General features: G+C 39.0%; 3 protein-coding genes across 6 annotated transcripts; 1 reads left to right on the top strand and 2 right to left on the bottom strand.

The window, feature by feature from the left end:
- Positions 1 to 1685: 1685 nt before the first annotated feature.
- Positions 1686 to 14174, bottom strand: LOC105043356 (uncharacterized). Of its 4 annotated transcripts, none has more exons than XM_019854110.3 (2): positions 13401 to 14174; positions 1686 to 1929 (listed from the first exon to the last, which is right to left on the bottom strand). In XM_019854110.3, exon 1 carries the CDS (start codon positions 14105 to 14107, stop codon positions 13427 to 13429), a length of 681 nt encoding a protein of 226 aa, XP_019709669.1. In that variant the 5' UTR covers positions 14108 to 14174; the 3' UTR covers positions 1686 to 1929; positions 13401 to 13426. The 4 variants fall into 4 exon arrangements, with proteins under 4 accessions (XP_019709669.1, XP_029121024.1, XP_073108810.1 ...); XM_029265191.2 differs by lacking the exon at positions 1686 to 1929 and adding an exon at positions 7271 to 8678; XM_073252709.1 differs by lacking the exon at positions 1686 to 1929 and adding an exon at positions 11055 to 11221.
- On the top strand, positions 5816 to 8565 carry LOC105044627 (chalcone synthase 3-like). The gene is made up of 2 exons (XM_010922591.3): positions 5816 to 5999; positions 7580 to 8565. The coding sequence occupies exons 1-2, from the start codon at positions 5816 to 5818 to the stop codon at positions 8563 to 8565; spliced, it is 1170 nt and encodes a 389-aa protein (XP_010920893.1).
- A 1782-nt stretch (positions 14175 to 15956) lies between the features above and the next one.
- LOC105043349 (zinc finger protein MAGPIE-like) lies at positions 15957 to 18059 on the bottom strand. The gene is made up of 3 exons (XM_010920866.4): positions 17922 to 18059; positions 17414 to 17810; positions 15957 to 17099 (listed from the first exon to the last, which is right to left on the bottom strand). Exons 1-3 carry the CDS (start codon positions 18019 to 18021, stop codon positions 16244 to 16246), a joined length of 1353 nt encoding a protein of 450 aa, XP_010919168.1. The 5' UTR covers positions 18022 to 18059; the 3' UTR covers positions 15957 to 16243.
- Positions 18060 to 22835: the final 4776 nt, after the last annotated feature.

The raw sequence follows: 22835 nt of genomic DNA on the forward strand, positions 1-22835 counted from the left end.
ATAATCAATCAAAAATAAATCATTCTGTAATAAATCACTTTTTCATGATCAACTATGTTAAAATTTTATTTTCATAAAATAACTTAATTTTCAAAAAATTATTTTTTGGGAAGAAAAGTTCTTCCCACGAATGAAACAAATCCTTGGTATGTGACTCAAAGTTAAAGATCACCAATTACATGGATCTCAAGGCGCTCCGAAAGCCTTCCTCTATCCGCTTGCATAGATCTCAAAGCATCCTTAGCATATAGTTTAGCAACACCAATTATGCAAAATTTGAAGTACTTCGAACCCCTTTCTTCAACTGTCTGCATAAATCTCAAAGCATCTTTAATATAAGATCCATAATCAAAGATCACCCACCATACATATTTCAAAGCACTCCAAACCTCTTCATTTATTCACTTGTACAGATCTCAAAGCATCCTTAGTATATGGTCTATAGTTAAAGATCACCAACCATCAAAGCACTCTAAAACTCTTCAATCATTCGCTTGCACAAATCTTAAAGCACACTTAGTGTGTTTTCAATGGTTAAGGATCATCAATTGCGTAGATTCAAAGCACTCTGAATTTCTTCATTCATCTATCTACATCGATCTTAAAGTACTTTTAGTATGCCGTTTATAGTTAAGGATCACTCATTGTACAAATCTCATAACATTCTAAATCTCTTCATTTATCCGCTTGCATAGATTTCAAAACACATATAGTATATAATCCATAGTTAAGAATCGCTAATAGTACAAATCAAAAAGTACTACAAACTCTTTTGACAAAACAAAAAAATATTTCGAATTAATTTATCATCCACTTATGTAGATTTCAAAACATCCTTAGTATATAGTCCATGATTAAGAATCACCTATTATATAGATCTTAAAATATTTTAAACTTCTTCATTCATCTACCTACATAGACCGTGAAGCACCTTTAATATGGCTTACAGTTAAGGATCACCTACTACATGGATCTCAAAATACTTGGAATATTTTCATCATCCATATGATCAAAAGATAATTAAACATGTCGCTGTAAACATGAGAGCATTTCAGTTATTTATGACAGCGAGCTAACACCGTTTACTAATTGGAAAGTTGGAGGGTTAGTTTGAAATCATGATATTCCTCGTGGAAACGTCCAAAGTTAGGGAAGATGTCGCTATAATTTTTTTCTTTATCCAAATTCTTTTATGATGGTTTACTGGTATAGAAGCTATACCCTCTGACATCCAAAGTTAAAGAAGATGTCGCTATAATTTTATCTTTATCCAAATCTTTTTATAGTGGTCCATGTAAGCCGCTTGGTTTGGGTTTTTTGATTTTCCATGTCTGTTCTCCGCACTCCATACATACATGCATTCATAAATAAATAAATAAATAATATATATATATATATATATATATATATATATATATATATATATGAATGCATGCATGTACATATGAAATTCTCTTTTTACCCCTGATCTGATCAAACACATGAAACTTAATACCTTGTCTATTGTTAAACAATAAGTTCAATCTCTAAACAATGCCGGAGCCACAGACAAGAAAGAAGGCAAGTATGTATATATATATATATATATATATATATGGATGCATGGATGCATGCATGTACATATGAAATTTTCTTTTTACCCCTGATCTGATCAAACACATGAAACTTAATACCTTGTCTATTGTTAAACAATAAGTTCAATCTCTAAACAATGCCGGAGCCACAGACAAGAAAGAAGGCAAAAAAACAAAAAAAAAAATCAACAACTGCTCTCCAACTTTCAACGAGTCTATCTAATCATCCCACATAAGCGACCATGACTGACTTCAATGGGCCTTGAAGCACCAACCTTTCTCGCGAAGCACTTCATCCAATGGTCACAACACAGAAACAACTAATGAATGGGGCCAGCACAAGTTGGAGGAAGGCCTAACAAGGGTTGAGCTAAATTAGATTGATCAGCATCAACATCATTAACTAAAATATACATCATCTAGAAGGTGAAGAAAATATAATATTACCAAGGAGCACAGCATAATTTCTACTAATACATCATCTCGATGCAAAGAATGACATCGATCGTGTTGAAATAATTGATAAGGAATATACATTGGAATCCATTTCTGTTGATTAAGACCTACGCATCTTAAATAAAGTAAATATTAATGGTTGGCTTTCTCTCAGACCTGATTGTATAAACATATATGCATCATTGGCTTCTACGTGTGGACAGAATTGGAAAAAGATTATCTGGTTAGAAAGCAAAACTACTTTCCTTTGTTGGCAGGGTAACCTTTATTTTTATTTTTTTTTTTGGGTACAATTTGGCAGGGTAACATCAGTCATTCCTGCTGTATCTGCTATGACATCGTAATGCCAGGAATTAATGCATGGCACAAAAGCTTCAAAAGTTATTTTTTTTAAAGAATTTCTCTTCCTTTTAGATTCCTCTTCAATTGATCCTCTGCATTCCTACCCAAAGAAATGAGTCCGCGGGGAAATTCATGTTTTATATTTCTTCTTAAAAAAAATCAAGTAAATATCAAATAACTCACAGCACTACGAAACCATTAGCAGTATCAGATGTTTTTATCGCGTCATGCGGACTATGACTATCTACTTAAAACCGGCCGATGTGGCAAATTTTCTTTGGTTTTCGGGGAAGAATTGAGCCTGGCTCTTAACATGTGGTGGTTGCCCCGTCCTTTTCGCCTTTTCCACGGTGTTGCACTTTGTGTAGAACTGGTTCCGATTTTTATCGGACATCTCAAGTTTTTGTGAAATACCGAGGCTTCGGTTGGGTTTGGTCTCTATCATTGGATGGAGTTGGGATCCACCAACCTAGGCGTGCCCTACGGGACGGATTTAGAATGTACAAAATATTTTAGGAGGTCCAGCGTCATGACTCATGCGGGGAATCGAATTCCATCGCTACAATTTAAAGAGAGAGAAATTAAAGAACGAGAGGAGCAACATGATTCATGAGGGGGGGAGCAGGTGACCTGCCAACTACAACATGATGGGATCCGGAATGTAAAAATTATTACTTAATTATCATATCTATTCTTTTATATAATTAATATAATTATTTAGAATTCTGTGGGTGTTGACCAGAGGATGTGGTAAACAAATAGAGAGAGAGAGAGAGAGAGTCCATGGAATCTCCCAAATCTAATTTATTTAAAAATTAAATTATGTAAAGGCTATATAACAAGGGGTAGTTTATAAACTTTAATACCAACCACATGTGCTAATTTTGTTTTGTCAACAGTCAGAGGTTCTAATTTTTCTACTTTGAATTTGGTAAAGTTTAATCGCAATATTCTGATTAATTTCTTTTTTATATTTTAAAATGTGTTTCTAATCCATTCTTAATGAAATTGGATTTTGTTTTGCTTTATATTTTAATTGATTCTGCACTGATTGCAGCAAGAATTCAAAGAGAGAAGAAAAAAAAGTCACGCTATGACTCAAATGATAGATCAGGTAAAGTAAGATAATAATTTTTTATTAAGAGATCTGATACATGCATCCATAGGGTTGTCTAATTAGCTAGTTAGGTGATAATTATGATGGTTTTACAAATTAGAAACCATTCGATTTTGATGAATTTTTCAATCCAAAAATAAATTTGAAACTGAACATATTCTATAATTAATACCTTTAATATCTTTTGTATTTAGTGTAAATCCAAATTAGAAATTTCTTGAGATGGCAGTGAAGATTGCTCTTATTTTAATGAGATAATCTATAAAACCTTTTCTGGTATTAATAAAATTATATACTTTCAATAAATAATTATAAATTATTATAGTAATTGAGCTTATTTTTTTTATATTTTTTCTTCTATTAGGCATAGTATGTTCATGGGTTGATGAAAGCAAAAGAGAGGATTGGATTATTCACCAAAATTCTTTTATATTGAAAAATTTATCAATTATGTTTTCTTTAATGTAGCTGGACTTATTTTTAACTTAGATTATTGTATTTGATGGATGCTTATATTGCTATTTTTTAATTATTGAGTTTGTTTTATGGCAGTGCTATTAGTTTTGCATATATTTATTAGTTGAGTTAGTATAAATTAAATTATAATTAAAAATTATGGATGATGTCTTAAATTTGGTTATTTATATATAAAAATTTGAAATGAATAAAAAATATTAAATGGATTTTACTTTTTCAGTTTCGGTTTTAAACTAGAAACTGATTGGATGCAAGCCATAAAAAGTTTAAAATTTATCGATTAGGTATAGATACAAAATGAAGATTCATAAGCTAATTGAAGTAGCATACATCAAGATTGTATCCGATGGTATTGTTTACTCCTTAATTTAAAACCCTCTGCTATATAATCTATATTCTAATCCTCACTTGAATAAGAAATGCTAGTGTTATTACTTAGCTTCTAAGACTTGAAATCATGGTTTTCTAGGATTTTAAGTTTTTCCGGTGGGCATTCTGTAAGAGCAAACAGTGTATTTGTTGGCGCAAAAAAAAAAAAAAAAAGGGAAGTTCTATTTGTTAATATCTTTGAAACTATAATAATAGCTGTTAAAAAAAATATGGTATTAAAATATTAGCATTGAAATTGCTATTTTGATTGAAGAGTTCATGCAAATATGATACTTATAAATTTGTTAATTTGAGTTTCAACTGAAGAATATATAGAGAATTGCTAAATCATTCAATATAAAGTTACCAAGGTATCTTTACCCAGTGAGAATATAAAACCTAACATCCATGCCGCATTTTTTTGTTTCTCAAAGGAAAAAACTAAAGTATATCATACTTGACTTGATTAATAAAAATATTAACAATATCAAAATAAAAATGCTTCGAACAATATCAAGACAAAAATAAACTAAGAGGGTCCTTGGTTCACGACTGAAATCTGAATCGGAATCAAAATGATAAAATCCTCCAAAGTGCTTGGTTCATAATCGGAATGAAAATTTGAATCCATAAAGGAGAGTAGGGATTAAGTTCTATATAAATTAAATCATTCCCAGTCCATCTCGGAATCGAAATTCGAATGAAACTTCTCCCAACCAAACGATTGGAATGGAAGTCATCTATTCCCATTCCGATTCCAAATCTCACTCCCTCCAACCAAGCACCCCCAAATATTAATGATAATGAGTTCATTTAAGGAAAAAGTAAAAGTTCTACCTTTTGATCAAGAATGAAAAGTAAATGTTGGTGGTATCTTTAACTTGATGAGAACACGAAACCTAATATCCATGTCACGATTTGCTCCCTATCTTGGAATTTTCTCCAAAAAAATTCAACCTGGAATTTTCTCTAAAAAGTTCATGTGGGAAGGTGGAGATGGGTTAGGTACATGGGTGAAAGGAGATAGAGAGGCGGAGAGTCAACGGAGGTAGAGGCTAGGTGGCATGCAAGTGAGGTAGATCTCTTCCCCCCCCCCCCCCCCCCGCCTGAGGTAGATCTCTTCCCCCCCACCACAAAAAAAAAAAAGGTTATTTCATTGATACAAAGATTAATAACAAAGAAATTGGATTCTTTAGTGTATATAAAGTAGTCTTCAGCGCTGGCTACGTATTTTTATCTACGTCAAATGGGGACCGATTATTACTCTCCATTACCGTTAAAGTTTTTTTTCCTTCTCTCACCTAACATGGCCAGGTAATGGAGAGAGCAACGTTTCAACTGGCGCTGTGTTGTTAAAAGAATAGCAGACGCCGAGGACGTGCCAAGGCTATAAAAGGGGTATTAAGCCGCCCAACCAATTTGGAGTAACAGCAAGGTCATACGGTACTACCCAGTCAACTAAAATCCAAGCAAAAAAGCCATGAGTGGATTGAGCAGGGACATGAACCCCTCCCTCGAAAGATCGGTAGGAAGGGCAGCGGTGCTGGGGATCGGCACTGCCAATCCACCGCATGTGGTGGAGCAGAGCACCTTTCCAGACTACTACTTCAAAATAACAAACAGCGAGCACATGGCTCACCTCAAAGAAAAATTTACACGGATTTGTAAGTAGAGCTAGCTCTTTTACTAATTTGGTTTCCATTGCTGGCAAACAATACGATAGCAATGTTAGATGTTCCATTGCCTGTTCTCTACTGATGAATACATATATGAGATGCAAAGGTGATATATATATATATATATATATATGGTACTGATCGATGCTCAAGTAGTCCAAGTTAAAATAAAACTGCATGCATGCACGTATATGTCCTAAAATCGATGCAGGTAATCGCTTATATATATAGTTCATCTAGTTAATTGGCATCCTTTTCTTGGAAAAAGATAGGATAGAAGTCTTATCCCAGGCCTATCCGGCTTGCAGTCTGGGCCTAGCCTATTCGGACACCAAAGGATTTTCGGTTCCATGTGTTCTTCGAGTTAACTTACCACCAGAATCCAAAATAACAACCCTGCATCGCGTGCGATTCGGACCATGCACGTGAAGGCATAAATGAGTCAATAACGATTCAAGAAAGGAATGATGAGTGAAGAGTACAAGTTAACCAGAAGCGAGTCAAGAAAAGAAAATTAAAAGACTAAAGAGGACGAAAAGCTTAAGCTACATGGGAAGGCGTCAACAATGTATATGAAGCTTTAACATTTCCTTGCAACTCTTCAGTCACTCGAAGAAACAAGCGCAGGCAACAGGTAAACCTTAATTATTCTTTGGGAATAATTAATTTCTTTTCCAAGAAACAAGTGCTATTGCCCCACTGTCTCGATCCTAATTTCACAAAATGTTTAAAACTGCATCACCAAAAATATCTTATGGGTTCGGTAAGAAATTTCAGCATCTAAATGGGCTTCAAGATGATCTATATTTTGTGTGTGTGTGTGTGTGTGTTTTAAAATTCGCATCCATCAACAATTATTTAAGCTAACCAAAATATCCAACCTCCCCCCGGCCCCACCCCTTTCTCTCTATCCCTCTCTCTCTTCCTACATGCATGCCAATGTGAAGAAATCTCGTCCGAGATAATGACAAGTTTGGCAGACTCTTACATCTTATACCTGAGAAATCAACGGTAATTTCTGTTGATTGAAAGGTCGTTTTTTTCCTACCATTTGATTGCAGTGACTATTAATATGTACTAGTTCTTGACTCTGCACTCGCTTATACCTAACCATGCCATGTGCTGAATATATACGAGTGTGTACAGGAAAAAGTTCACAAAAAACATGGAGAAGTACGTGCAGAACACTAGCGTAAGTGTATATATATGGGTCCAAATTTTAAATACTAAATATAAAGATTAAGTATAAAGTGGCAGTCAATTAAATGATGAAATATTAAAATTAATTCTTTGGAGGGAGGAAAAGAAAAAAAAGGAACTCTAACAAGAGAGTAACTGATCATCATAACTCGGAGGAACCACTACTAAATTCCTGTATGGAGGATGAAGTGTCCCCCTGCAGGCCAGAGCGGTTCTTCATGGTCGCTGTCCTAGCTGCTTCTTCCATTTCCATGTTAGTTCGGCATTTCACGGTCCAGTTTTGTATAGATATGGGAAGAAACAATGAGTCGATGATTTGTTTGTTAAGCTAAGATGAGAAGGTCTTCTGCTATTAATTCTTGTTCCAGGTGAGAAGTCGAAGATCGCAAAACGGTACACAGTGCTGACAGACGAATTCCTAGTAGCAAACCCTACCCTGACCTCCTTCAACGCTCCTTCATTAGATACCCGCCAGCAGCTGCTGGATGTTGAGGTCCCAAGACTGGGCGCCGAAGCCGCGACCAGAGCCATCAAAGACTGGGGCCGGCCCATGTCCGACCTCACCCACCTCATCTTCTGCAACAGCTACGGCGCCTCCATACCCGGAGCTGACTACGAGCTGGTCAAACTCCTCGGACTCCCGCTCTCCACCAGACGCGTTATGCTCTACCAGCAGTGCTGCTACGCCGGCGGCACCGTCATTCGCCTAGCCAAGGACCTGGCCGAGAACAACCGCGACGCCCGGGTCCTGGTCGTTTGCTGCGAGCTCAACACCGTAGGTATTCGGGGCCCGTGCCAGAGCCACCTCGAGGACCTCGTGAGCCAGGCCCTGTTCGGCGACGGCGCCGGTGCTCTCATCATTGGGGCGGATCCACGAGCCGGCGTCGAGCGGTCTATCTTTGAGATCGTCAGGACGTCGCAGAACATCATAGCGGGATCGGAGGGTGCGCTCGTTGCGAAGCTAAGGGAGGTGGGGCTCGTGGGAAGATTGAAGCCAGAGATCCCGATGCATTTATCGTGCAGCATCGAGAAGCTGGCGTCGGAGGCTTTGAACCCTGTGGGGATCGCTGATTGGAATGAGGCGTTCTGGGTGATGCATCCAGGTGGGAGGGCGATTCTGGACGAGCTAGAGAAAAAACTGGGACTGGGGGAGGAGAAGCTGGCGGCGACGAGGGAGGTGCTGAGAGATTATGGTAACATGTCGAGCACCAGCGTGCTATTTGTGATGGAGGTGATGAGGAGGCGGTCGGAGGAGCGAGGACTGGCTACGGCCGGAGAAGGGCTGGAGTGGGGCGTGCTCCTTGGGTTCGGGCCTGGCCTCACAATGGAGACCGTGGTCCTCCGCTGCCCTTAGCTCGAACCTTTCCGATTGGACTTTGTAGTGCAGCACCAGCCAATGAAGCTTTGGAGAAATTATCAGGTAGAGCTTAGTCTACGATAAATGTAGACTATAAGCCAATAAAAAACCTGCTGTAGCAATAATTTGAGGTAGTTAAACAGATGTGCTGACTTGAGTTGAGTTGAGTTGACTTGATTTTTAAAATATTTCTGCAGCATTTTTTTTCATTGGCTTAATGCATAATATTTATTATAGACTAAATCTATCTAATAATTTCTCCTGCATTTGTCATCTTAGCTAGTTTCGTTTGTGGAAGCAATTTAGGAAACTCCAAGATTTCACTCAGAAAAGTTGTTCAGTTGATCCAAGACTTCCGGTCATTCCTTGATGAAATATTAGCTAGCTTTGTGTTTGTCTAAGTTGTAGTGAAATATTATATATCAACGGTATTTATTTTGCGAGTAAAATATCTTGATGTGCTTTTTTTTTTTGGTAAAAAAACTGATCAATAGTATAAGCACTCTTCTTTATTTTCTTTTTCAATATGTCATGTATTTAACTTTCATATGCTCTTTCACTTATCTTTGCCATAAATCACATAAATAATTGGCTCCTACAGATTTTTTTTTTTTTGTTAAATTTTTTCCCTCTTTGGTGTTAGAGATTTAAGAATATGGGTCATGCTACATAAGATATTTTATCCTTACACCATGTCTTCTTCCACTTATCCCATCTATTGGATTATGCGGACACTTTATTCTACTTTATTAGATGGCTGGAACTTCTTGCTCCCTCAATGAATTAATGACTTTCTTACGATTTAAGAAAAGAAATAAAGTTCCCTTGCAATAGCAGTTTTTATAATTTGAAAGACAAATTTGAAGGCAAAAGATCGAAAAGTTGATTTGCTACCATATTATCTCTCCCCTCTTCTTCCCTTGCCGCATCAGACGGCCACAACAATTCGAGAATTCCAGATTGGAGTACCTCACCATGGGATTATGGATGTAGAATGTGGCTTTCTTGTACTGATTTAGAACACCGTTCAATTTGAATCCAACAATCAAATGAGGGGTTGAGGCGTCCAATCATGGCAAGGCTGACCCGAAGAAGATCCCAGCCGTAGGAATCGATCGAAATGGCCAATGAGGGGCCAAATGCGGATCTCAATTAGGCCCAGCTCGTATTAATCAATAAAAGCCGGGTCGATGATCCCTCCGTTCCAACCCAAAAAAATCCAGCCCAGCCCGATAGCAGAGGCATAAAACAATCCGGGTGATATACTGGACATAAATCCAACGGTCAGGATTCTTCTACCCAGGCCTGCTCCAGGGTTGACTCGCTCCACCTGATTCGACCTAAAACGTACTTTATCAAAGGACCCAACCAGACCTGCCCGAACCAACTTTTACACCTCTGATTAGTCAGTTCCAATGTGAACCAAAAAAACAAAATCACTGCTCAGAGAAAATCTTGTATCCTCAATTGTTGGCATTATGTACTCTGCAATACCCTCCTCCTTTCGTTGATTTTTTGCTGATTTTCTCTACCATGGCGACGTATTGCCAGACAACTGATTCTGGCATCTAAACAGGGCATAAGTCCATGATTTAACCCGATGCAAGCTAGCTAGACCGAAATAAAAATCCATCCTCATGATATTAGTCGGGTCAAAACTTTGACACGTATCCAAGTTTAAATTGTAGGTTGAGCAAACACTTGATGCAACAGAAAATGCTTCGGTTGTCGGCTCAATCGCCAGGTTAGTTCCTTGTGCTGCTATCAACCAAAACCCATGGAATGCACCAAACTTCGACAAACCGAACAGTGGCTCTAGGATTTCTACAGCTCTAGTAGCTCACCTCAACAATCTTCCTTGTTGGTTAAATGGGTATCCCTTCCCAAGGTTTGGTGAAGGTTGGTTTCGATGGTTCCTTCAGAGCAATTGCAGGTGCTGGTTTATTATTAGGGATCATCTTATCAGGACTATTCATGCAGGATCTAGAGTTTTTCCAAGCTACTACAGTTGCGCTTGCTGAACTAGGGGCTGCTCGGAAGGGGCTTACAACTGCTTTCTTTATTCTAAATCGCACAAGGAAAAATGGTGCTGCTGCAGATTCTTCGCATCCTCTTCAACATATTCGGATTATTGCGTCAAGGCTCTAGGCCTTGCATGCATTTAGAGAAGTCAATGCCCCAGCAGATCGGCTGGTTGGGAGGCATTTAAATTGTGACTTCACTGCAGATTCCGGTCTTTCTGCTGAAATTGCCAATGTTGCTCAATTTGATGCCATAGGTTGTTTCTATCCATGTTCACTCTTAATTCCCCCCGCAACTCCTATTGTACGCCCCCACCTCCCCCCTCCCTTCCCAAACAAAAAAGGAAAAAGAAAAAAGAAAACCAAATAAACAGATCAAAGCCCCTTAGAGTTCGTAAATAGCAGCCAATTCTACACCGAAAGGAGTACCAAAGCAAAGAGAGAATTCCAGGATAAAGTAAAGAAGGCTCAAAGCAACACAGAGGGAGGCACAACTGATGGGCTGTTGCAAGCCGTAGCCCATGCAAGTGTTCAACCACTTGATGGCACATGAAACTCTGGATCACTCTTTCCTGTGAGGACGGTCTGCTTTATTGAGCGGATTGCTTCCTTGGACAGATTGAGCTTTTGTGCTGGACTTTAACATAAGATGAAGATCATATCAAGCCACCAATTAAATATGGAGCTCAAGTTTTTGATGAAGGGCCAGAGCTTCACAGGAACTTGATTAAAGTAGTAAAAGAGACGTTGATAAAGCTTCTAGTTGTTGTCTGACCCGTGATAGGAGTTCGTCAAATGACTTACCAGGAGGAAAAGATATTCCAAGAAAGGTGTTCTTACTGATGCCCGAAGGAATCTAATGAGGAGTTAGCTAAAATAGTCAAGAACTAGATTCGTGTATTCCCATCTTTAATACTTGAAGGAATTGAATATTAAGTTATCTTCGCTAACATCTGCTCCAGCATCACGCTAGGTATGATAGCATATGTATACATCATACTTCTATGAGAACACGAAATGACTGTGAAATAATTGCACAAATCCAGTTTATGATTTACACTACGTTCGAATGCATCCTTGTATCTCACAAGAAAAATTATTGATATAGTTTCTCATCATTTATCCACCAGCTTCATATGAGACATGGAATGAAGCTGAAAAGTGAAAATCTACATGTACCTGTACCTCTCAAGACAAGTTTTTTTTTTTTTCCTTACTTGATGTAAACCTCTCAAGACAAGTTATCGAGGTAGTATTTGTCATCATTTATCTACCACTTTCACATGAGACAGATGGAATAGAGGCTTGAAACTCAAAGCCCCCTTTATTTCAGAAATGTACTTCAATCTCTTGCACATACTGAACAGGCAACTACACTCATATGTCCTATTCTCGAGCGAATTTCTCCCCAAATTCCTGAAATCACAAAAAATAAAGTTGTGATTCCCAGCTCTTAAACTTACATCAAATCATTCAACTCCACAAGCCATGTATAGTTAATTATCAAACAACCTAACAACCTTATATCTGATATATTCCAATTTTCATGCGATGATAGAAGAATTGCACGATATTCTATTATATGATGCCACTAGAAGAGCACCACAATTTAGTCCTCCACCATGACTAGTAAATGCTTTCCAACATACCCTAAATGCCCAAAACTCTCCCCTTAACCTGATCCACCGATTAAATTACCACCATCCCACACAAATGACTAAATGTAAAATGATGTGCATTATCTGTTGATCTCTACCAACTAAACATTGCTAGTGAATTCTAGTCCTTCAAACCAGCTATCCTATCAAATAGGTGAACTGCTAAATCCTATATTATTATGTGATAGGTATGCCACCATCAAGCCAGGTCCTTTGACCAAAATGCTATAAATAATTCTGCCTTCTCATGAGGGGTAAAAGAAGGACAATTTTAAGACAAAAGTTAAAGCTACACAAGAAAAAGGAGAAATGTTCATAACACACTACTTCCCAAATTGTAACTACATAATTCTATTTTCTAACCTTCTTGGAGAAGAGCCAGATGCATTCCTGCCCTTTGTCAGATGTCTAATAAATGAGGAATGGACGCATGGACTAAAACTAATGGAAGATGATGATGAAGCACCGCATGAACAGGAATTTCCTAGACATCATTCTTAGCATCTGATCTCTAACATCTGACTTCTTTTTCTTCATTTTTCCAACATCTTTAATGGAAACATGTCTCTCATGCACCAGGTTTAATCATAAGAACTTATTTTTTTCATCTTAGAGATCACAAGAATTTGGGAATATGTCTAGTGCCTCATAACTTTGAAATTCACAAGAACTTATTTTTTAATCTTAGAGATCACAAGAATTTGGGAATATGTCTAGTGCCTCAGAATTTTGAAATAACAAATAAGGATACATTCTCTGGTAAGTTTTCGGACTTCAAAATAGTTACTACAGAACTATTCTCCAAAATCCCTTACTGTCAAGTGTGAACTAGAATACTACTCCACATACCCCCAACATTCCTTTCTTGCTCTTTTCCTAAGCTGGATAAACTCTAATGATATAATGTCATGAGCAATCTCAGAGTGCCTACTCAGCATGTGCTTTATTCTCATCCAAGAATAGTTCACAAATATATCACTAATTATCAAGCAAAGTCATCGAAATAATTATTCAGAAAGAAAAAAAAAAATACCAACAGAACTGTGTTTTATTTGTGTTTGAGAATTCTATCCTTTTCCTCGCATCAAAAGAAATCATGGTATAGTTGAAGTAAAAAAGAGCAGAAACTTCACAGTGGCATATAATCAAATACCTGGTGAATTTGCGTCGATCCAAATCTCACTTCCTCTTCCAGAGGAGATACACATCGGTCTCCTCGTAGGCATAATCCGGGTGAAGATCCTCGTGGGGGACCTTCTCTATAACCGGAAACACCTGCTGACATCGCTCCCAGAACACTCGGTGGGCTTCGGGTGATCGGAGCTGGTACCCCAGCAAGACCACGCCGTCGGGCGCTAGGAGGGCATCCATGGCGGTGACGAGGTGGGCCGCGGAGTCCTCCATGTAGACGACGTCCGCGGCGACGACGAGATCGAAGGGGGGCTTAAGGGATTCGATCTGGGCGGGGTTGTTCCAGTAGAGCTGGGCGACCTTGGGGGTTTTGGGAAGGGCAGGGCGGTTGCGCTTGAGGTTGCGGCGGAGGGCGGGGAGGACGGGGGCGATGTCGGTGAGGACGACGTCGAGGCCGAGGGCGGCGAGGCCAAGGCCAGCGGGGCCGCAGCCGGAGCCGAGCTCGACGGCGCGCTTTCCGGCGAAGTGGAGGAGATGCGCGTAGGGGTTGGGGACAGAATCAGCGGTGGAAGAGGGGAGACGGGGAAGCCAGCGGTCGACGAATTTAACGAGGACGAGGGAGCAGGGCCAGACGGAGGTGCCGACGTGGATCGAGCCGTTGTCCTGCTCGAAGGAGAGGGCGGCGCCGCCCACCGGGAGCTCGATAACCGGCGAGTCGGAAAACTTCATCGTTTATTCGTCGCTGGTCGGGCCGGAGGTTCTCCCTTGATCTTTATTCTTTGGGCATCTCGGCTGGCCTGCCTTGCACGTACGCTTATAAATTGGGCTTAGATAGAGGAGAGGGAAGCCCACCAGCCCATCTTTTATGTCAAGTGGGAGGCCCAAAGAGCCTTCATTGTTAAAGAGAACCTGCCACATGACCTATGGATATTAACTCATGTAATCAAGTTTGTTATGGTTTGATGTTCTGATAAGAAGTAACGATAAAACTATTTTGTCTTTAGCACTGTAAGGCCGATTTAATATTTACAGGAAGGGAAGAAACAACAGTGTGAGGTTAAGAAATGGGGGCTTGGACTGTGCCAATGTTAAATTTAATGACAATATAGAAAATTTTGAGCATTATGCTATAATGTTGATATCATTTTTATAAAAAAAGATAAAGTTTAGGTGCAACAATGCTTTGACAGTATAAGGTATGCATGTTGCCGGATGTGGAGTGGCATGTATAGAATACATGTGCAATCATGTTGTATGCTGATCAGTGTGAGTTTGGAATCCTGGCAACCGATTTAGCTTACTAATTGCAATTGTAGTTTCTAATAATGCTTATGCATGCTAACACAATGCTAGCGCAGGGTTTCAGAAAACTGCACAAGTGTCATTTTAGTTTATGTTTAAGCAGATAATTAAGTAGTCTCCAATAGTTGAGCACTTCAAAACTATAAAATTCAGATCTTTTGGGGAATAAATTAGTATAAGTAAAGAAATTTATATTGGTGATGTGTTTTTGAATGAAGGTTCAAAAGAAAGAATTTAAGATGCTATTCTACACCATTAAAGCACACAGACACATTTTAGATCCGATGCATGGCGCAAAACTTTCTCTAGTTTTTCGTTTTCTAATTTCATTACAGAGATTAGATTGATCGATCCACAGCGTGCTTAAGCATGGTATTAAACCCCAACGTTTGTGTTGTAGTTGGTTCAAAAATAAAAGCTATCGTTTACTTTCGCTAATAGCCTTCCTCTTTTCATTGCAGAATCAGTGTAGACGTAGCCCTATGGTTCGCAGTCGGCAGAGTTTAAACAAGAAAAATTTTAAAAAAATGACAAAAGGAACTGAAAAGGAAATATATACGATGGAGAAGCAGTAAATGTTCGACTGAACGTTTAACAAAAGCGAAGGTGGCATGTCGTTCCCCACTCCCACAAATGCTGGGTTTGGGCTTGTTTTCTCCATAGCATGGGTTGCAGACCATAAGTTCCATGTTTCCACAGTAACAGAGCAGTGATCAAAGGAGGAAAGAAGGTGAGTACACCAACTATAAAGAGAGAACATAAACATTGATGCATTAACGGATACCTAATGTGCTTGCCACTTGACAGTACTAGCTCATTTTTGGCCAGCCTTGGTGGGTTATTGCTATCACATCAGCTGCTGCATGCAGAAGATCTTAACAGGCGCTTTTCCTTTGGACAGTCAACAAAGTTGCAAGACATGCTCCACTAGATCTAAAAGCTGTAATGGGATGGAAAGAGACCAACATGTTTGCAATAAACTCATTATGGGATATATCGGGCTCATGCATATATATTATGGCTCTTCCATGAAAAAGCCTACAATCATATTTATGGTGGACACTCCATAGATCACTAAGCTTACGTATACCTAGTGAAGCATAGAACTGAAGGGTATGGTTTTATTGAAACAAAAGAACCAGCTTTTTAATGACCACTTTAAAATACTAAAATTCAATTGGAACAGACAAGCAAGATTGCCATGAAATAAAGCTAAAAGGAAGGGTGCTCTTTGCTTACCCCCCCTCTTCCCCACCCCACCCCCCCATTACCACCCTTTTTTTCCTTTTTCCTTCTTTTCTCCACAAAGGAGCATCCTAAAAGGAGTGCCTTTCAAGGTCCATATGAATATGCGAGGATCTCTTTCCAGTGCTGATCAAACTTAGTGCTTAATAAAACTGCGCTCTCCTTAACTCCTTCAACCACTCATACCCGCTTTTCTTCCCTGCAAAGTTTTCTCATAATATAATCTCTCCATATCTCCACTTCCATCTCCTTTTTCCTCAACTCATCCACTTTCTTTCAGTGGATAAGTACGTGAGTCGTAAACGCTAATTAATAGGCTCAAATCCATCCATTAACTGACGATGGGCAGATAGTCTGTACCCCAACGCCCAAGAAATCCCTAGTAGCTCCTCCTCCACCATCTTTTTGAGCCAGCTGATGCCTTGTGGAGTACATATTATTGTATGGATTGGCAGTGCTCTCTAGACTACCTGCCATGTTAGCGGCTACGCCTGGATGGCTTGGATTGAGCAATCCATTGTATTCGCTGCCATCTTGGACATGAGTGTTGTGGCGCTTCATCTCTACGCCACCAAAAAATGATGGACTAGAGGAAGTCACGCCAATTTGAGCAGCTTTTTGTAGCAATGCAGTTGCAGACATGCCTGATGCTGGCATGGAGTGCTGCTGATGATGCCGAGTGCTAAACCAGGAAGGGACACTTACAAGGTCGGCTTCCTTCAAACTAGTAGGTATTAGTGACGAGGTGCTTGTAATTAGCTCCCCAGAGCTTGAAGAGGCCAGATCGTTACCATATATCCAACTTAATTGGCGGTTGAGTTGGTGGCCGCCATTCGAGCATGAAGCAAAGGGATCACCGTGCAGGGTTTCAATACTCACCGGTCCAGTTTGATGCATACTTGAGAGACTGCTATCAGTGCTCAACACCTCGCCATGGTGGATCCAGAGTGGAAGTCCAGGCGTAGCATGATCGCCTACTTGACCTTCGGCGGCCGCCGGATTGAACATAGCAGGGAAATGCTGCACCATGTTAGATCTCATCAAGCCACTGGTGAATTGATAATTGGCATTGCTGTTCGATGTCAAGCTACTGATGTTAGATGCCGCAGAGACTCGTGCGGTCTCTTCGGCTAAGGCATCACAGAAGGCCCTGTGGGTTATGAAGCTGTCCCTCCTGTTTTTAATTAGTGAATCAGTCACAAACACTTCATTAGAATCTTACAGATAAGAAGACAAGGAGGAGGAGATACAAAGATGATGGATAACAGCTATCGTAATTGATGTGGATCAATTAATTCTTACTTTTTTTCCTGTTGTGATGCTAAATGCAGGAGGATTCAAGAGTCACAGAAAGAACCTTAATTTTGTGTCACCACGACAAGTTAGCTAACTAGTTACCAAAAGCATACATCATCATATACCTTCCTTCCGGTGGTTTCGATATTGGGTAATTAAAGCAGATGGCTATAAGAAGAGTGATGAACATACCTAGAGAAGATGGTGCCACAGTCACAACGGTACTCTCTCGTGCCACAAGTCTTGGAGTGGGCCTTCCAATCGGACTGCACCGCATACCGCTTGGAGCACTTGTCGCACTTCCACTTCTTCTCGCCGTGCTTGCGGCAGAAGTGCTTCTTTATGCCAGTGAGGTCGCCGAGTGCCCTTGATGGATGGTGATGGATGCAGGTCTTCTCTGGGCACACGTACACCCTCTTCCTTGGCTCTTTGGTGCTTCTCTGCCTCAGCTTCCATGGAAGGTTGTGGCCACGGCGGTGGAGCTGCAGATTTTGATCTCTCTGAAAGCCTTTGCCACATATCTCGCACACAAACCGGTTTGTAGCCAAGAGGGTCTTTGGAGACAAGGCGATGACTTCTGCTTGAGGATCTGCTCATCAAAACCAAAAAGGTCATGACCAATAAGAGCTAGCTACAGATAGAAGAGAAGAAGCTGTACGCGGAGGAACTTAAGGATGGGAATAAAGAACAGTTCCATTGCCTGGATTTCCTGGTTGATTTCTCTTCTTCTTGATGATCGGAGGATTGGATTCCTGAGTTGGGTTTGGTGGAAAGGATTTTGAGATTGCTTCTCCTGCCATTCTTCTCTCTTTCCTCTCCGTCCTTCACAATAGAACACCACCTTTTCTAGGTAAGGGTATCAAACCACAGGGAAATCCTTGGTGATATTTTATTATTAAAAAATCACGGGTGAAGTTTACTTGCCACATAAAATAATTAGTGAAAGGTAGATGGATCAATATAGATAATCGGACCCAGAAATTAATGGCTTAAGCTTTTAAGTTGAATTGGATTCCAACTTCTATATCGATATCTTCCTCTGATTTGCTTTAAACTCCCACGTTTCTTTGTTAATAAGAAAAGAAATATCGCGCTCTCGCTTTCTGCGGGGGTTCCAAGGGAGGGCTTCTGGGGACGACCGGAATAGCATTATAGTTGTAAGAAGAGGGCGGTGAAAAGTGCAGGCTATCTGAAATTTTAGTTTTATTAGCTAGAAGGAAACAAAAGAAATTTAGCTCTCTCTCTCTCTCTCACCCCCCGCCCAACTCTATCTCTATCTTTCTTTCTCGAAGGAGGTCTCAAGGAAGGGCTTCTGGGATGAATAGAATAGTATTGGTCGTAAGGAGAGTTGGTGAAAAGCTGAAGGCTGGATGAAGATTATAGTTTTATTAGCTAGGGAAAAGGGGCGGGAACAAAGGTGCATGATGACACATATGATGAGGTCGGAGCAAAAGTGTACGTCTAGGTGCCCTTCCAATTTGAAATGATTATCCAATAATTTGTTTTGCTGGCCTTTTGTGTAATCTTGATTTGTTGATCCAACCCAAATTTTGGAGTTGTTTTCTTACGAAGTTGCTAATAGAAGTCCTCTCAAACATTGCTGTGGGAAATGAGAGTAAGATTGTCAGGAATATTTCGAGCCTAAGGCCATCCAAAAATAAAAAAATGGCATTCCGTAAGGAGCAATGCTCCTGTGAGCTTATGACAACAAATTACAGCGCAAAATGTTAGTTTCCATCGAGAATGATATTGTTAACAAGTGAATGATCACTACATCTTTTCCCAACATTTCTTTTTCTCTTTTTGAAACTTTCCAATCTACCGGGCTCCATATATTTGCTTTGGATCGAACCTATATATTTATCAATATCATCATTTCTTAACATGATCACCAGCACTCCCCATCAAAAACAAGAAAAAAAATATATTTTTCAAACTCATAGAAACCATATTCTTCTTTGAGCTGATTAACAAATCATTGCCAAAAGAAATGTCTTCCTCCAAAAACATTACAAAAATGTGAGTTGATATTTATTTAGTAGAGTGATGATCAGCTAAATGAGTTCTCTTACCGGCATCTCACGAAGGATAAGGATTCCCTATAGCATGTCATTTTCATGGGAGGCTACTAGTTGCCGATTGTTTGTATAATTCAAAGTAATACTACAATAAAATTCACAAGGGTCTCAATTGTGACTCAACCAAAACTATAATATAAATAAGACTACTTCCTCAAACGTTCAATGCCATCTAAGTTTCTTAAGCATTAAAGACTATTGAAATGATCTGCATGCCCGTATCTCTCATTTCACCAGATTTTATGATTGTAAATATTTTTGTATATCAAATAATTACTGCAAGGATCATTTCTTTCAAAGTTCATAATGATGAATGCCTTACATCGTATACACCAATTAATGTGGCCGTCCATCATGCCAATCAGCTCATCGTATACACCAATTAATGGTGCACAGCCTTAATTTGTATGATGGTGCACACTGCCATGTGAGGTATAATTTGTACCACCATTGAATGAATAAATATACACCTAATATTGGACTATAGGACCACGATACCACATGGCTAAAACCTTTAACTGGCATGTGAATCCTTGGAAATCTCTTATTAACTCAAAACCCAATATTGGGAGACCCAAGGCATGGGATTAAGGGACATATTGCGTGTCAGATACTTTTTTTTCTTAGAAAATAGAGAGGGCTCAATTAACGGTTGATTAGTTTAAGACCGGAGAGGACGGAGGGAGCCATTCTTTGATTCCACGCTAGAAGGCATGTACGTGCTTCCAGCGTGGGGGGCTGTCAAATCCGAGGCTACACGACGCTGGATAAGACAAAGGGAGAACAATTATCTACAAATGCCATGCACATCTCCTTGACCAAGATCTAGGAATCCATCAGCTGTCTCCTAATTTCTGGTCTTATTTTTTCTTCCAGTAGCATTAATTAATTTTCAATTAAGTCACACCCATGCTCCTTGTGGCAAATGGAAATCACTTACTAAGCTATATAGCTTGGCTACCCAAGTCTCGTTGTAAATAAAATATTGACACGCGTGAAGGAGTACGATCCGGCATCAGACTATGCAAGAATGGTGAGAAACTGAGCATGCACGTTGGGTACGGAGACCATTCCCAAGGTCTATAAAACTTTCTTAGCTCTATTTGCTCGTTAGGAAATTGTTAGGAATGCTGAAATAATGCATTGATTTGAAACTTGTTTTATACATTTCAATGCGCAGCAAAAATTTCATGCAGAACAAACTTTACCCGGGTGGCGTTCCTCTTCATTTTGAAGAGATCTAAAGTTTGGATATTGGTGTATGTTGAGGTATAGTCCCATATCTGATTAGCTCAGAGGCTCTACTAGTTCTTATATAATGATGGGCTATTTGTATGGAAGATTAAGTTTTGTAGTTGGGTTTTAACATGGTATCCACTCTCTACTCACTACGCATTGACCTTTAATCCCTTCTTTTGGCTCTATAAAGGGACACAGAAATCATATATAGTTCTTATTTTATTTCATATCTCTTTAAATATTTGTTATAAAAATAGCTGTCAATTTTATAGAAGGTGGGAATTTCTATATTTATGTGTTTTAAAAATTTTAAAATTACTAGAGCATTCTTTAAAAAAAATACGTTGTGCCGTCCCATGAAACTAGAATTGGCTAGAAAATTACTCAATCAATATATCGCTCCTTCCCCTTTTGGCCACCCTTTTTTTTAAAAAAAAAAAGAGAATAAATTACTAAATCAAAACTTTAATGGACTTCACAAATGAGTAAAGCTAGTTTAAGTTTCGAGAAATATCTATGTTTATGGTGAAATCAGTATATATTAGACCTGGTTGTATATGTGTTAGCTCTTGTACTCAGGGAAATGAGGAGTTAGAATACGAGGAACTTGCCCTCATACTTATATATTGGAATCCATGTTGATCCAAAAGCTTAAGTTGTTGAATTTAGAGCCCAAATGGTATATAAACCACTTTACTAATTTTCCTTTACCATCTAATATGAAAAAGATATTTTCACGCTTCGAATTCCAATTGTTCGTATTCAAATATTTTGAATGATTATATGTTGGGTTTTGCTACTTTGGCACCGTTAATGCATGGATCCTCTCCCGTGCACGAACGACATCATAAGGTGCTATATAACTGTACATGGCTGCAGTTAAAAGAAATAGACAATCATCAAAAAAAATAATCCATGAGTGCATACCATATATATATATATATATATATGGTATATATTATTCGGTGATTGTCCGTCTTTTGAGCCAAAGTAATCTAAAATGCACGGTATCCTGCCGTGCGGCATGCTAAGAACCATAGCGGCAGTCGGTTGGCATCTCATTGCCTTCTCCTTTTTTTCTTATTTTTTTGATCCATTGATCTGGCCACATGTCTTCACCCGTTGGCTCCTTCCAGCAGTCTTCTTCTTCTTCTTTTTCTTCTTCTTCTTCTTCTTCTTTCTTTCTTTCTCTTTTTTTTTTTTTTATCAAACGTCCCAGTAACCCCTTTTTTTTTTTTCTTTTTTGATAACAGTCCTGTTGGTGTATTAAATCGATCTCGAAACACATAGCATCATTATATGAGATCAAAAAGATATCAATCTTAAAGTATCAGATTCCAACATACCAATTTATCTGTAAAGTGGATTCAACTCGGTATTTTATCAGTCTGAATAGAAAACGCCCTTGTACTCTCCGGACGACGTCTCTACTGACAAAAATATTCAGATCGGGTATATGCCGATCTGAACCTCGATTTTTTCTATTCTAGAATGTTACGTTCACCCCGATCTTCTACTGAGGTGATCTATTATTGTAACAAACTTGGCTATTCTGCAAACGCCCACAGTGAACAGTGATTTCCTCAACCAGACCATACCCGACCACGATCTAAAGTCCAACTCATATACACAGCTGTGTGCCAACTCATCTACAAATAACTTTCTAACCACCTAACAGACTCTTCAAATAACCTAACAGATTTTTTTAACAGCCTAACAAACTGTGGAACGGCCTCATCATCCCCCCTATAAATATAGGGTCAAGGATCCTCCATCGGTAAGTTTGCTCTCTGAAACTAGGAAAAACTCTGCTAGTAGGAAATTAAGCCAGATTTTTGATTCCTACTTAGTTCTCCTCCAGTTTCATCAAATTTCTCTTTCTCTTTCACTCTTTTTCATATCTGTTCTCTAGGCTCGAACTGACTTAAATATCGAAGAATCAAAAATTGGAGGATCTCCATATGATTTTTTGACTGATTGAAAGAGTTTTCATCAGATCGCAAGGATTACTCCAATTCAATCTTACTCAAATCGATTCACTCTACTTTAAATTTTGAATTCTAAAGCTACAGTTTTTGTAGCCTTCGCCGAACTAAAACCCTCTCCACAAAGCCCGCTCTAGCAATTCTTCTGCTCCCAGCTCCGACACTTTTTAAGGGAGAAGAAAAATATTTTTAGTATGATAGGATCTTTTAATTACTTAGATAAAAAAAAACCAACATTTGAAATAGATATTTTATGGCCATTCTATTGAAAAACAGAAAAAATAAAAGAGAAGGTGAAGACGAGGATTCAGA

Source organism: Elaeis guineensis, chromosome 2 (assembly GCF_000442705.2).
Source record: "Elaeis guineensis isolate ETL-2024a chromosome 2, EG11, whole genome shotgun sequence".
Lineage (NCBI taxonomy): Eukaryota > Viridiplantae > Streptophyta > Magnoliopsida > Arecales > Arecaceae > Elaeis > Elaeis guineensis.